The 16,593-nt window shown below is 37.7% G+C and overlaps 1 protein-coding gene across 1 annotated transcript; it reads left to right on the forward strand.

Annotated features, from left to right (window-relative positions):
• The first annotated feature begins 15,202 nt into the window (after positions 1–15,202).
• LOC142163181 (uncharacterized) lies at positions 15,203–16,328 on the forward strand. Its single transcript, XM_075220441.1, has 4 exons — positions 15,203–15,390; positions 15,531–15,629; positions 16,047–16,176; positions 16,242–16,328. The coding sequence occupies exons 1-4, from the start codon at positions 15,203–15,205 to the stop codon at positions 16,326–16,328; spliced, it is 504 nt and encodes a 167-aa protein (XP_075076542.1).
• Positions 16,329–16,593: the final 265 nt, after the last annotated feature.

The raw sequence follows: 16,593 nt of genomic DNA on the forward strand, positions 1-16,593 counted from the left end.
ACTACTTAAAGGCATAAACCAGATGTAACCCACCTAAGTGCCTTTGGAAGCAAGTATTTTGTACACAACAATGATAAAGATGCTCTATAAAAGTTTGATGCTAAAAATGATAAGGGTGTCTTTCTATGTTACATACCACATAATCTAGCTTATAAGGTGTACAATAAAATAAAAAAATGTGTTGAAGAAAGTATTCATATAATCTTTGGTGAATCTAACCTTTTCGCTGAGAAAGGTACACACGTTGATGATGATGGTGAGTTTGGACCAGCTGAAAACAATGAGGAGCAGACAAACCATGAACTCCCAGAAGTTGTTGCAGAACATGAGCAAGAACCAGGTCCTCCAGAAACTATTCAGGATGTACCAAAGACATGGGGAACAATCCAAGAAAATCAAGAAGCAAGTGAAGCACTTGGTTCCTCTGCTGAACCTGAAGGAAGTACTAGGGTTCAAGGCTCTCACACCAGGGGATGGAAACATCAAATCTACCACCCTCTGACAAATGTGCTTACACCAGTTGACTCAAGAATGGTCTCAACCTACGTATCTATGGTGGAGCCTAAGAACATCAAAGAAGATCTTAGAGATGCAGACTGGATAATGGCTGATAAGTGGGAATTTTGACTGCTTATTAGCGCCTTTTAACTTTTGTTTTAGTCTAAAAACGTTGAATTGTGTTCCCGAAACTAATGAAATTGTGCAAAATTGTAGGAATGCTGGAAGTTGGTCTCCCGAGATGAATGACTCAAAAATAAGTAGTCCGAAGCACAAGTAATAAAGGGCGCAGCAGTACAAATGTACGGTCTGCATCAGGAATTCTGTGGCTGCAGAAGAAATTGCGGACCGCAAATTCCATATGCGGTAGCAAACAAAGAGGAAAAACTTAGCATATTTTTGCGCAAAAGTGCAGACCACACATAAATTGTGCAGCCACAAAAGCTGGGCTAAGAGTCGAAGATCAGAGAGTATGCAAAAAGACCAAGTCCAGGAGCTTCTCTGAATTGCGGACTGCACAAGATTTGTGCGGTTGTAGAAGAGTGCTAACCACAGTCCTAATTGTGCGAACCACAGAAGTGTTGTTGTCACGCCCCGAACCTGGGGGCGAGGCCGACACCCGGTACCTCACTTAACCGGGCATACCAACTCGAGACTAAGAGACTCTGAACATATAATGTCATACTTTGGCCATGAGTCCATATTTCAAGACAATTTGCAAAGAAAAATATAAAACTGAACGGAAACTAGCGCTGACTAAACATCAATATAAAGCTGGGTCGACAAGGTCATCATAACTACTACAATTGACAAACCAACAAAATATACATACAAGGCCTACAAGCCTAACATAATGCACTAACTGACAGGATATGTCTACAAGCCTTGAGCTTACCGATCAGGCTGAACTCGGGCAACACCTACTGAGGAGGTCTACTTGTCTGTCTATCTGAACATGTATACATGAAATGCAGTGTCCCCAGAAAAGGGACGTCAGTACGAAATAATGTACCGAGTATGTAAGGCAATAAAATAACTGAAAGCTGAAACTGAACTGATAATACAATAACTGAAAGTAACTAGGATTCAAAGATGATCTGGAGATAGCTGATACTGACTCAACTCTCTCAATATAGTAAGTAAAATAAATGTCCAGCCCTATAAGGCTCGGTACGTGTAACTTCTCGGCCATAGTAGGCTCGCTCATAGGTGCTCGACCATACTAGGCTATGTATCTCGATCATTCTAGGCTCGCTTATAGGTGCTCGGCCACAGTAGTCTCGGTACATAACTTACCATTAATTGGAGGTTGCCCAATAGGGGCCTGCCCACCAATTATAGCTCGATGGTGGTGAAAATACTGTAATATTGTGTGTGTATATATATAGACCCTCTTCTCTCTTGACTTGAAGAAGACAATACTCCATTGAATATAAAGTCCCAATAAGGGACAATACTGCAACTTATGAGAATAGGATAATGTATATAAATTCGGGGTATGAACTTCTTTTTATGCCTCATTATCAAACACATGTAGTTACGAGATCATGACAAAATAAAGGAAGGACTTAGCCTTAACATACCTTATCACAATCTTTCCAATCACCAAGTTGAACTCGCCTTGTCACACCTTAATCTACAACAACGATAATAATACTATCATTAAGTTGTGAAAGGTGCAACTATCGCACAATGAACAACAAACTTATTTTGTATTAAAACGGGCAGCATCTCCCCTATAATCCTTACTTCCTCCAAATTCAAGATAATACCAACAATACAAGAACACAACAATAACAACATATATAAATTATTTTCCAACCTTATATACACCACAAAATACAACAAAATAGCCCAACACAGTCCAATCTCTTCATACACAAAACGACCATCGTAATAGTGTCAAATAGCCCAAAAATGTTATGATGAATGACCATCCCACCACCCTGGATTTATGTGGTATTTCTCCACACCCTTTATCCTCTAAAACCCCCTAAAATAGTAGCAAAACACGCAATCCAACAGCAACACAAAATAGTCTACTACAAGTTGAATAACTCGAACTCACGACTTTTGATCACCGTCCCGTGAGTTCTTACAATTATAGAATGAATTCACATACCTTTCCAGCAGAAAAAATGATTAAAAGAGAGCAGTAAACTTACCTTACTTGTTGAATAACTCAGCTCATATCTTGGTTCTGCAAACTCTAGGATTTTCCTCCAACTAGAACTTGAAAAGGAGAGAAAATCAATTAGGGTTTGTGTGCAATTTTTGGAGGATTTTTGCAAGGGTTTATGTCTGGTTATTGTGCTATAAAATGAGTGTTATATTGAAGAAGATAATCCCTTAAATAGTCCCTTTGGCCGACCCGAAATAGCCCCTTTTGGGCATATTTAATCCTCTCATTTAAGCAAGTAGGTGACATACCTACTTGTCACCTAGCAGCCTGGACAGTCTGGCAAAAATGCATATATCTCTCTACTCTGATATCGTATTGACAAACGGTTTAATGCATTATAAAATAGACTCATAGAATCTTCAATTTAATGGGTGGAACACCTTGTAGATCCAAGTATATTGGGAGAAACTCGCAGTTAGATTTGACCCAAGTTTTAGTAAAACTTATGAACGTAACTTGTGATGACTTTCATCGACTTTTGTTCCACAAATCGCTTGACTTCAAAACATAACACACGACTATAATATGACTAACATAACTCATAACATAACCTCCTTATCATGTTAAACACCCCAGTCTCACCCAAAGTACATGTTATAACATTTCCAACTTGTCGACTTTTGATGAAACTTATTTTCTTCAATTCGTTTAGCTTCTAAGTCTTTAAACCCTATTGGTACTTGGTATTCATGATCTTAAGTATTTGTAACCTCCAAGTTAATATGATTAACTTACTTTATGTACTTTCACAGATGATCTCCTTTCATAACGTACATCAATTGACTTGCAACGTACTTTTACGTACAAAAATATGGGTGTAACATCATTTCCCCATTTGGAAGATTCGTCCTCGAATTTTGACTGACGCACTTATCAGTCTCATAACTTATAGATTTTACGAATACCTTAGTACTGTCCTTGCCCTCTAGGAAACTGTTCAATGAATAAATCCAAAGGCCATGGTATTCCCCCCTTTAGGCATCTTTCTCACACCACGACATGTGGTCGAAATTCTTCTAATCTCGTAATTGTTGCAACCTTCTATCATGTAGCATGTATGACTCTATCCTTGTATGGGCGCCTATACAACTCGTCTCTCCTATTTCCTCGACTTTTAGCCAATCTCTAGGCTTCACTTTGTGAATATATATAGAACTATGGCAAGTTGTACCTTTGGCAATCTATAGGTGTACTGAAGTCCTGCGCTTGGTACTTTGTCGAACTTTTGATTATTGCTATATTCTGTTTCATAGCCTCGGTTATCTATCTTTATGGATTTACTTCATATAAGTAGGTCATACTATAACATAACACTTACTTCAATTTGTTATTACCGAGGTTTGCTACCCAACTCTAGGTTACTCTCTCATTGCTTATCATATATGTATAAATCTAAGTCCTTTAATGCTTCTCATTACTGTTCATCTTAAGAATGACCACCTAATCTCATCTTGTACTCTAGAACTTTTATCCATCTATTGTTGATTCACCTTAATGTTGAACTATAATCTACCACTGAAAACTTGAAACCTTTTACATAACATATTGTTACTAGGACTCACATCTCATCGGAGAACATCTGAAGTGATTTTCCTGATCTACCAAGGGGAGATACTATACTTCAATAATTGTACTCATGGCATCCCAATATGGTTCATCCTATGGGGATATTTTAATCTCGTGCAATTCATGAAATCCCATCTCTGTGAATCAATAATCAACCGAAGGCCTAAATATCATCCTCTTATCATTTATTACAATTACACCCTTATTATACTACCAGGATATCATTCTTTCTATTCTAAATACTCTAAGTCTTAAACGCCTTCGAGTTCGTTCAGGTTATACAGATCTTTCTATAACTTACGGAAACCATCAACTCCTCTTATTTTGATGGGCTAAATCCCGAGGCCTTACCTATTCTTGTCACCTTTTTACTCATCTTTTCTTATGCTTACTCCTATCTTCCTAAGACCATGTCGCTCTACCACACTTTAGCTTGCGACCTACACATATCTATTTATACTACTCGTAACCTTCCTTCAACCTTCCTCCAACATGCTAGTACCATAGATTTCCTTATGTTATTCTAGAACTTCAAGCGAGACATCACATCGTTTCTAACTCTTCTTTACTCTCTTAACTAGACCTCTCGCTACTTAGAAACCATAGTATAGAAGATATGTCATTGACGATACCACTATCATTTGTGGATACTGAATCACGACGCTTCTAGACTTCTATCTGAAGTATGGACTATTCACAATCGTCTATACTTGAGTATCTCGTACCTTCGTTACCTTTACCTTACTTACCTTTAAATCTTGCATCGTATCTCTGTCTCTTTCATAACCTTCCTTCCACATAGGTAGGATTCACATCCCCAACTTGAAGCTCTAATATAATACTTGCACCTCTGGTGCATACACAATCCGGTGGGAGCTTTATACTGACTTCTTATGAGGCTGGTTCTCTTCTAACTGGCTTTATCGTAAAGTTGTTATAGAATATGGATGTTGTACTATCTCTTTTGTACCTCTGATATTAAGAGTGATTTTGCAATGTTCTGAATCATGCTATAATTATCTTGGTCTAATAATCAGACTCCTGATTCACTTACCTGATGTAACTCGTTAGTTTTCTTCTCTCGCAGCCTTTAAGTTGGCTTAAGCTATCTTCCGATCTGCGGCACAGGGTATTAGTTATTACTTTCGCCTCTGGTGGATGCTATGGAACATCCATAATATAATCTTATAACAATTCAAGCCTTTATTTGTGAGGTGGACTCAATTCTTTCTTTTGACTTATACCGGAGTCTCCTATAGCTATAGGAATGTCAACATATATGATATATGGATAATACTCCGAAATGTTAACTGCGGTCATAACGTAACTAACTACGGGTCGTAGATCGAATAATTCCTTTCGTGCCTTCTCAACTTTCTTTAAAAGTAAACAATTACTTCTCCTGGTCGTTTTGCCACTTGTTGCATGAATACTTGGCTTATCTTAGTTTCCACACCTATTATAATTTCATGCAACTCATATGATCTCGAATATTACTTTTGATTTTACTTCTCGTTACTTAGTCAAAACAGGTGCCACTTTGTTATGGAGTGCATAAAATGTCGTAGTGAGACTGTTGTTACAAGATCATTTCTTCTTTAGGTCACCATGCTTATGTTGAAGCCTTCTTCCTTATTTCCTAGGCTAGTCTTTCATTGTATCACTTAGGGAAGACCCTCTGACTCTTATAAAGCTGGGAGCTTTATACATCATATACCCGATGAAAGTTTTGATGTACTTACTCGCCTATAATTATCCTTAGTTACTTATCTCTACACCCTTATGCTCGTAGGGTTACTTCTTAACTGAAATTTCGGTTGTCTCCATAGTGGCACCCTCTTTTATTTCTGTAATCCTTATACGGTACCTTCTACTACTCCAACTCCTATCTGAATATTTCTCAAGGATTACAATGTCGTATTTGCGAGAATGAATTTTCTATGTTTCACTACGTTTATCTTGCATGATCAACTGATTTATCTGAGACCGTCTAGCCATAACTAAGCTCTTCCTAAATCAACTACCAACTACTGTTAGTCCATGCTCATATTTATATTATGCGCATATTCTATTGGGTTATATCATTTGTCTTAACTTGTCCCTCATACTGGATCCTTATGTATCAAGTGTCTATTCACATGTATTTATAAATAATATCTTGGGCGGGAACCCTTACTGTCTCTCCCCAGCGTTGTGCTTGCAAAATATTCTGGAGTCACAACGTATCTATAGGATCTGAATAAATGCAATCTCATTCATTATGCCTGTTTATCGCATTCTTCCTTTACCATTCTATAGTTACCTCTTCATCTTTGGTGTCTTTTCATATCTTCAATGACTCATACACGCTTTGCAATAACCCCTCTGTACCAAGGATAACTGAATTCCTTGTGCACGAGGGTGAAACCTAACGTAACTGGCACACTTAGTCCCTTAAGCTTAACTCTGCTTACAGTGCTTGCTTTTGGGAAACATCTTCCTGAATGACCTTTAAAGGTAATTCTTCTATCGTCCCTTCTATTATTTTCGGAATACGGCCTCTGAAATTCTCACGATGATGACTATTATCAAATCCTTCAGTCCCTAAATCATGTTCAGTTTTATCTTGTTTACTAGCCCATACTAATTTTTATTACTCCCAGGGTCTAACTTAGCTTGTTGGTAATCACGTGGGAATCACCAGCTTATACTCTCTTATTGTCTCAAGGCCTGTCACCTCTTGCCTTTTTCTTTACTTGACAATAGACTCTATCATCTTGTCATATTTTGTTTTACCGTTATCACCCATTTATAATACATTACTTTTAATGCTTTATTTAACACTCTTCTTATTCTCCTGCTAATATTTTTGTCTATCACATTATTCTGAAAACTTCAACAAAATCTCGTTTCACTTTTAGCTCTCCTGGCTCATTTTACCATTTTGGGTTACTCTAGCCCCAGCTGGATCCTGATATCCCATCGTTCTATTAAACTATATCTGTTAGATTCCATTGGGCATAACTGAGATGGATGTGGTCAATTGTACATACCTCTATTACTGTTGAAAATAAACTCAGAGTATTTGTATTTTTTTGCCTGAATTGTAAATATTGATAATCTTCACTAACAGGTACCTCATACCCTCCTTTACCCTGCTTCAATTACATGTTGAAACTTAAACTTTTATCTTATGATACTCCCATGGTCTACTATTCACGGGGTGTATTTGATATTCACATCTTCGGGTCTTAAGCTAGAAATTTGCACATCTGGTATGCACGATCTGATAGGACCTCAAACAGGGTCACGTCATCAAGAATTCTCTCTCTCTCTCTATTAGTAACCTTACTTGTTTCTATATTAGCCCTCTGGCTAGCTGTAATTTTTTCTAATTGAAAGCATCTCTATATCATTAGCAAATATAAGTCTTGGCTCAAACTCTTATGACTCAACTCTATAGCACGATTTGGATTTGAAAGAAGGGTAACAAACTCTTAAATGCCTTGTAACTTCCTATTTATATGCACAACACATCTATAAACAAGACCCTACTAGACACGGCTTGTAGACTCCCTAGGACAGAACTGCTCTGATACCAAGTTTGTCATGCTCCAAACCTGGGGGCGAGACCGGAACCCTGTGCCTCACTTAACCTAGCGTCCCAACTTGCGACTAAGGGACTCTGAACATATAATTTCATACTTTGACCAAGGGTCCAAATTGCAAGAAAATTTGCAAAGCAAAATGTAAAACTGAATGAAAATTAGTGCTGACTAAACATCAATATAAAGCTGGGCCGACATGGCCGTCATAACTACTACAGCTGACACACCAACAAAATATACATATAAGGCCTACAAGCCCAACATACTGCACTAACTGACATGATATGTCCACAAGCCTCTACTGATAGATGTACTGTGATCGGAACAGGGCCCCGACCTACCCATAACATACATACATACATACATACATACATACATACATACATACATACATACATACATACATACATACATACATAAGATGTACACATAAACCTAGACCCGGCAACTCCGAAAGACTTGGAGATTACCGATCAGGCTGAACTCGAGCAACACCTACGGAGGAGGTCTACCCCTCTATCTATCTGAACCTACACACATGAAATGCAGCATCCTTAAAAATAGGATGTCAGTACGAAATAATGTACCGAGTATGTAAGGCAATAAAATAACTGAAAGCTGAAACTAAACTAATAATACAAGAACTGAAAGTAACTGGGATTCAAAGATGATCTAGAGATATACTTACGTGTTGATACTGATTCAACTCTCTCAATATAGTATGTAAAATAAATGTCCAGCCCTATAAGGCTCAGTATGTGTAACTGCTCGACCGTAGTAGGCTCGCTTATAGGAGCTCAGCCATACTAGGCTCTGTATCTCGGCCATTCTGGGCTTGTTCATAGGCGCTCAGCCATAGTAGGCTCGATACATAACTTACCATATGATCGGAGGTTGCCCAATATGGGCCTACCCACTGATTATAGCTCGATGTAGTGAAAATACTGTAATATTGTATATATATAGACTGCTCTCTTGACTGGAAGAAAACAATACTCTATTGAATATAAAGTCCCGATAAGGGAGAATACTGTAATTTATGAGACTAGGATAATATATATAATTCAAGAGTATGAACTTCTTTTTGTACCTCGTTATCAAACATATGTAGTTACGAGATCATGCCAAAATGAAGGAATGGCTTAGCCTTAACATACCTTATCACAATCTTTCCAATCACCAAGTTGAACTCGCCTCTTTGCACCTTAATCTACAACAACGATAATAATACTATCATTAAGTTACGAAAGGTACAACTATCGTATAACGAACGACAAGCTTATTTTGTATTAAAATAGGCAGAATCTCCCCTATAATCCTTACTTCCTCCAAATTCAAGATAACACCAACAACACAAGAACACAACAATAACAACATATATACATTATTTTCCAATCTTATATACACCACAAAATACTACAAAACAGCCCAACACAACCCAATCTCTTCACACACAAAACGACCATCGTAGTAGTGTCAAACAACCTGAAAATGTTATGACGAATGACCAGACCACCACCCTACATTTATGTGGTGTTTCTAAACACCCTTTATCCTCCAAAATTCCCTAAAATATTAGCAAACCATGCAATCTAATAGCAACATAAAACAGTCCACTATAAGTTGAATAACTCGAACTCATGGCTTTTGATCACCGTCTCGTAAGTTCTTACAATTATAGAATGAATTCACATGCCTTTCCAACATAAAAAATGGTTGAAAGAGAGTAGTAAACTTACCTTATTTGTTGAATAACTTAGCTCATATCTTGGTTCTTCAAACTCTAGGTTTTTCCTCTAACTAGAACTTGAAAAAGAGAGAAAATCAATTAGGGTTTGTGTGCAATTTTTGGGAGGATTTTTGTAGGGGTTTATATCTAGTTATTGTGCTATAAAATGAGTGTTATATTGAAGTAGATAAGCCCTTAAATAATCTCTTTGTCCAACCCGAAATAGCCCTTTTTGGGCATATTTAATCCTCTCATTTAAGCAAGTAGGTGATACACCTACTTGTCACTTAGCAGTTTGCACAGTCTCGCAAAAATGCATATATCTCTCTACTCCAATGTTGTATTGACAAACAATTTAATGACTTAGAAAATAGACTCATAGATCTTCAATTTAATGGGTGGAACACCTTGTAACTCAGAGTATATTGGGAGAAAATCGCAGTTAGATTTGACCCAAATTTTAGTAAAACTTATGAACGTAACTTGTGATGACTTTCATCGACTTTTGTTCCACAACTCGGTTGACTTCAAAACATGACACAAGACTATAATATGACTAACATAACTCATAACATAACCTCCTTATCATGTTATGCACCCTAGTCTCACCCCAAAAGTACATATTATAACATTCCCAACTTTTCGACTTTTAAACTTATTTTCTTCAATTCGTTTAGCTTCTAAGCCTTTAAATCCTGTTGGTACTTGGTGTTCATGATCTTAAGTATTTGTAACCTCCAAGTTAACATGATTAACTTACTTTATATACTTTTACAGATGATTTCCTTTCATAACTTACATCAACTGACTTGCGACGTACTTTTATGTACGAAAATATAGGGTGTAACAGATGCTTTGCGATCACGGTCTCAAAATGTGTGGACGCAGAAGAATGCCTGGCGATCGCAGTTCAGAAATATGCGGTCGCAAAACTCTAGTTCCTGCCAGATGAAGAAATATGCGGACCGCACATGGAATTTTGCGGCTACAAAACCTCCCGATGGGCATTTTTGTTTGAGATTTTCAGCCTTGTATAAATAGATGAGTTTCACAAAATTAGGTCAAGTTTTGAACATCTAAAGTTGTTGTAGACGTTTTTTTACTACTTTAGGAATTTTTACATTATTTTAGTATTTTAACATTGGATTTCTTTATTTCAATCTTCCATAATGACTTTAATTAGCTTTTCTTCTCTATTTTCTGTAATTTCTATCATGAATAGCTATACTTCTACTAGGTTTGTCACCCAATCCTAGTGTGTAAACCTTATGGGTAATTAATTTAGTGCTTGTTTATGACTGGGTGTTGAGTACTTAGCCTAATTTATGTTTTAATTGTAGAACTAATGATTGCAAACATTTATTCATGCCTATTTGACTTAGTCTCTACTTGAGAAAGAGGGACCTAGTCTAGGATAACTTAGGTAACAAGGAATTGGGTCAATTGAGAGATTGATTAACCCAATCAAAGGGTTCAACCTAGAGATAGTAATAATCTCACTTGAGCTTTTATCAACTATTTTGGGTGATACCCATTTGGTCTTGAGAAATCCAAATTGAGCCAAACCACTCTCTGACTGAGAGGTATTGAGTGGGTAATTTAGAATTGAGAGCTATAATACACCCCAATCAACACAACAAGCATTAAAGTCTTTATCTTATTAGGAAAATACCTAGGCCATGGTCACAGCCTTAAGCTTTTTATCCATTTAGAAAAACCTTAAAAACAAATATCTCTAGTCTTCATTCTTATATTTTTATATCACTAGAGTAATATTAGAGATAGTAAACAAATCCTTTTTGTAGAAGTGCAATCTAGATAATCCAATTGCTTATTTGAAATATATACCCCTAACTCTCATCTTAGCTCCCTATAGATTCGACCCTGACTCTTAGTTGGGTTTCTATTATTGCCTACGACCGTTTTATATCTCTTTTGAGGTGTGCTTTGGACGTGATCAATGTCCATGTAGGAGGAACTAAATCAGTTTGAAAAAAAATAAAGTCTGGTACCTGGTTCCCAGCCCAAATAACAAAATAGTCATTGAAACTAGGCGGGTGTTCAGGAATGTAACGACTCGACTGGTGGTTTTAAGAGTTGTAGCCTTGTTCCCCTATTTAATGTTCATTTTGTGTTTTATAGCTATTATGTGACTTGCCGTGATAGTCGGTTCAGGTCCGAAGGGATTTTGAAATGAATTTAGACACTTAGTCTCAAGGTTGGGAGCTTAAGTTTAAAAGGTTGATCGGATGTTAACTTATGTGTAAAAGACTCTAGAATGGAGTTTTGATGTTTCTGTTAGCTTCGTTGGGTAATTTTGGACTTAAGAACGTCTTCGAATTGTGATTTGGAGGTCCGTAGTGGAATTAGGCTTGAAATGGCAAAATGTGGAAATTTGAAAGTCTGACTAAGAGTGGACTTTGTGGATACCGGGCTCAGATTGGAGTTTTAGGAGTTGGAGTACGTCTATGGTGTCATTTGTGACTTGTATGCATAATTTAGGGTCAATCGGACTTGATTTGATAGGTTTCGGCGGCGTTTGTAGAAGTTAGAATTTCTTAGTTTCAATAAGCTTGAATTGGGGTGCAATTTATGTTTTTATGTTGTTTGAGGTGGTTTGAGGGCTCAACTAAGTGCGTATCGTGTTTTAGGACTTGTTGGTATGTTTGGTTGAATTCCTGGGGGCCTCAGGTTGATTTCGGATGGCTAACAGATTGAAAATGGAACTTAGTGCATTGCTGAAGCTGGGACTCTTCTAGTGTGATCGCACCTGCAAAGGATTGGCCGCAGGTGTGATGCTATAGATGCAGCTAGATTTGCTCAGGTGCGGAGCTGGGCTGGCCTGGGGCAGGACGTATGTGCGAGGGAGTAATCGCATCTGCGAGTCCACAGATGCGGAGTTGAGGGTTGAGGTATGTTTTCGCAGAAGCGGATATTGGGCCGCAGAAGCGCCTCCGCATGTGTGGAACCTGGAGCGCAGATATGGACCCTAGGAATTTAAGTTATTTCTGCAAAAGCGGAGGATTTTACTGTAAAAATGGTTCTGTATGTGCAGTTATTTGGCCGCAGGTGCGAAACGCTTGGGCAATGTTTTATAAACAAGGGTTCCGAGATTTTTCACCATTTTAAACATTTCAAGCTCAGGATTTGGTGATTCTTGAGAGGATTTTCGGGGAATTTCTTGAGGTAAGTCACTTGTGGTCTAATTTATTCAATAATTGTGTTTCCCCATTGATTTTTCCACCTAGCGTGTGTGTATTTATGGTGGAATTTGGGAGTTTGAGGCTAGAGATTAGGAGAGTTTGATTTGGAAATTTGGATGGCGATTTGGTGTCGGATTTTGTTAAATTTGTATGGTTGGACTCGTGGTTGAATGGGATTTCGGGTTTTGTAACTTTTATCGGATTTTGAGACGGTTTTTGAGTCAGCTTTTGACTTTTGATTAATAACTTAGTATTTCCTAATGGAATTGATTCCTTTAGCCCGTAGTGATCGTATCGCATTGTTTGCGGCTAGATTCTAGGCATTCAGATGTTGTTTCACGAGGCAATGGTGTTTTGGAGTAGAGATTTACTCGGACTGGGGTAAGTAATACTTCTGAACTTGGCCTTGAGGGTTCAAAACCCCAAATTATGTGTTATATAATTGGTGTTGAGGTGACGCACATGCCAAGTGACAGGTGTGTGGGCGTGCACCGTAAGAACTGTGACCTGGTCGATTCCACGGAACTATGTAATGGATTTATCTTGTCGATATCCATGTTTTCATTATGTGATAAAGTAATTGAGCGTCCAATCATGCTAGAAATCATGTTTAGGCTATATGCTGGTATTATTGGGACCCATAGTAGTCGTTTCTTGCTGTTGACTTGTTTATTATATTGAAACTTCGTACTCAATCATATTTATTCATTGCATATCATATCTCAGTCTTCGTTGCTATTTATTGCTATATCATATCATCATTTTCGGGCTAGTTACATGACATTGTGAGCCTGAGAGAGAGAGACTGGAGAGATTGATGACTGAGTGAGGTCGATGGCCTGATTGAGAGTGACAGTTATGGGATCCGGTTGTACGCCGTTGCATATTTTATTATACCTGGATCTGGCTTGTTGTAGTGCTTGGGTAGAAGGAGCCCATCTGGAGTCTGTATACACCCCCAGTGAGCGCAGTTGATTTATATTGAGGGATGGATCTTCCCTGGACATGGATCTTGTCCGAATCATTTATATTCGGGGATGTATGACTGGGCTAGATTGGCCTATACAATATTGAGCGATTGACTATTAGTCGATGTGTATATATATACATGGGATGGATCTTCCCTAGGCTGGATTGGCCATATACAGTACTGAGTGATTGAGTATTCTAAGAGTGTGAGCACACGAGGCTTTCAGCGTAGTGCATCGCATATATCATGTGCATTGGCATGTAGATGTAGAGAGGTCATACTCCTCATATCATTCAGAATTGATCTATTTTTACTTGAATTGAGTTTAATTGTTGAATTTGAAAGCATATCTACTTTTCTGTACTATTATTTCTATATTGAATTGTACCTGCTAAATTCATCACTACCTTTCAGTCCAAAGCTTAGATTTGTTACTTATTGAGTTAGTTGTACTCACGCTACACCCTGCACCTCGTGTGCAGATCCAGGTGCTTCCGGTCACGACGGCTACGGAGTTGTGGAGTCTGAATTTTCGGAGGCTATCGAGGTAGCTGCTTGGCATTTGCAGACCTTGACTCTCCTCTCTTATCTTTTATGTTATGTTTCAGTTTTATTCTCTAGACGATCTATTAGACTATATCTCTATGTATATGCTTATGTACTCGGTGATGCCGACTTTAGGAGAGATTTTATATTGAGTTATGAGTTCTTGTATTGTTTTAAAAAGGTTTTCCTTAAATTTAACTGCTTCCATATCTTTCAAAGCTTTAGAATATTGGGAATTTCTAAGTAGTCGGCTTGCCTAGTTCTATGATAGGCGCCATCACGACGGGTTGGTTTTGGGTCGTGACAAGGAACAAGTTAAATAGTCAAGGAAATAAAGCTAGATTGGTTGTACAGAGTTACAATCAAGAAGAAAAGATTGACTACGATGAAATGTTTGCTCATATGGCTAGGATGGAGGCAATTCACATGCTCATTGCCTTTGCATCATACAAGGGTTTCAAACTGTATCAAATGGATGTAAAAAGTACCTTCCTAAATGGGTACTTGAAAGAGGAAGTGTTTGTGCAACAATCTCCAGGTTTTGAAAGTCATGATTTTTCATATCATGTGTATAAACTGGACAAGGCATTGTGTGGCTTAAAACATACTCCAAAGGAAAACGAAAGACTGTCAAAATTTCTCCTGGAGAATGGGTTCTCACGAGGCAAAATTGATAACACACTATTTTTATTAAAGAGTGGCAAGAACCTGCTGATAGTGCAAATATATGTTGATGACATCATTTTTGGAGCCACGAACAAATTTATGTGCAATGCATTTGCTGAACTCATGGAAAGTGAATTTAAAATGAGTATAATGGGAGAATTAAACTTCTTCTTTGGGTTCCAAGTCAAGCAGACAGAAAAGGGAACTATGATACACTAATAGAAGTACGTCAATGAGCTACTCAAAAGGTTTGATATGGACAATGCTAAAACAATTGAAACTCCAATTGCTACTGCAATCAGGTTGGATATCGATAAATCTGGAACACCTGTTGATGAAAAGAAGTGTAGAGGTATGATTTCTTCCTTGATCTACTTGACCGCAAGTAGGCCTGATATTGTGTATAGTGTGGGGTTGTGGGCAAAATTCCAATCCAATTCAAAGTAATCACACTTGAAGGCCGTTAAAAGAATCTTGAAATACCTCAAGAGTACTCAAGACCTGGTTCTTTGGTACCCAATTGGAGACTCATTCGAATTGATTGGATATGCAGACACCAACTATGCTGGTACTTGGTGGACAGGAAGAGCACATTAGGAATAGCCTATTTTCTTGGATCACGTTTAATATCATGGGTATCTAAGAAACAAAATTGTGTGGCTATATTAACTGCTGGACCTGAGTATGTAGTTGTTGTATCATGCTATGCTCAACTGCTATAGATCAAGTAATAACTGGAATACTATGGATGATAATTGAAAAGGTTCCCATATGTTGTGACAATACAAGTGTTATGAATATAGCCAAAAATACGGTCCACCACAAGAGAACCAAACATATTGATGTGAGGCATCAATTCTTGAGAGACAATGTAAAAAAGGTCATATCAGTGTGGAGTTTTGCAAGACAGAAGATCAAATTGCTGACATATTTATCAAAGCTTTGAGCATGGATCACTTTGAAAGAAACCGCTCGGAGATTGGTTTGATCAAGATGGACTAGGATACTCTTGACTTCCCTCAATGACTGGCTATGTTTTAATAATCTGTTCAGTGAGTAAATGTGTTGAATAATATCTAACTCAGTTATATTGTAACAGGTATACATGCATGCATGACGTGGATTCTAAGGCATGGATGAGTAATCTGATGATAAAAGTCTGGACAAGAAAAGGTTTCACAGCCAACATTGAGGAAATAAGTCAAAGAACCCGGTTGTTTGACACCCAGGTATGTACCCCCTATCCAATTGATTGTTATACTTAATCGTTAAACTACTACATCATTTAAACCAGGTTCCTACCAATTTTGCACTCCATGAACCAATCCTAATAACCCTAGTAATTAAAAGTGGATCAGGTTCCAAAACCATCAAGTCATAGGGCAATCATGATTAAATCCTCGTTCGCATGCAATCAGGACTAGTTTCCTAAACTACCTGCACATGTCTTTGCCGCCAATTAAATTACCTAACCGACACTTTTTTACAATTTCAAAATTATGACAGTTACCCTTTCTCTCCCATTTAGAACCATATTATGATCAATTAAAAGAAAAAATCAAGACCAATAAATTGTCAAATTATCCACTATAAAACCTTTTCTTCTCTCCATTCCCCCCATTTTGATCAAAATGAGTAAAAGAAGT

Source organism: Nicotiana tabacum, chromosome 8 (assembly GCF_000715075.1).
Source record: "Nicotiana tabacum cultivar K326 chromosome 8, ASM71507v2, whole genome shotgun sequence".
Classification (NCBI taxonomy): Eukaryota; Viridiplantae; Streptophyta; class Magnoliopsida; order Solanales; family Solanaceae; genus Nicotiana; species Nicotiana tabacum.

What these genes read in the sequence shown, in the direction of transcription:
- LOC142163181 (XM_075220441.1), top strand. Translation starts at nt 15,203, where the DNA reads ATGGACAATGCTAAAACAATTGAAACTCCAATTGCTACTGCAATCAGG. An exon ending in AAATTCCAATCCAATTCAAA is followed by an intron (nt 15,391 to 15,530) that starts GTAATCACACTT and finishes CTTGGTGGACAG; the next exon opens with GAAGAGCACATTAGGAATAG. An exon ending in CCCGGTTGTTTGACACCCAG is followed by an intron (nt 16,177 to 16,241) that starts GTATGTACCCCC and finishes CATTTAAACCAG; the next exon opens with GTTCCTACCAATTTTGCACT.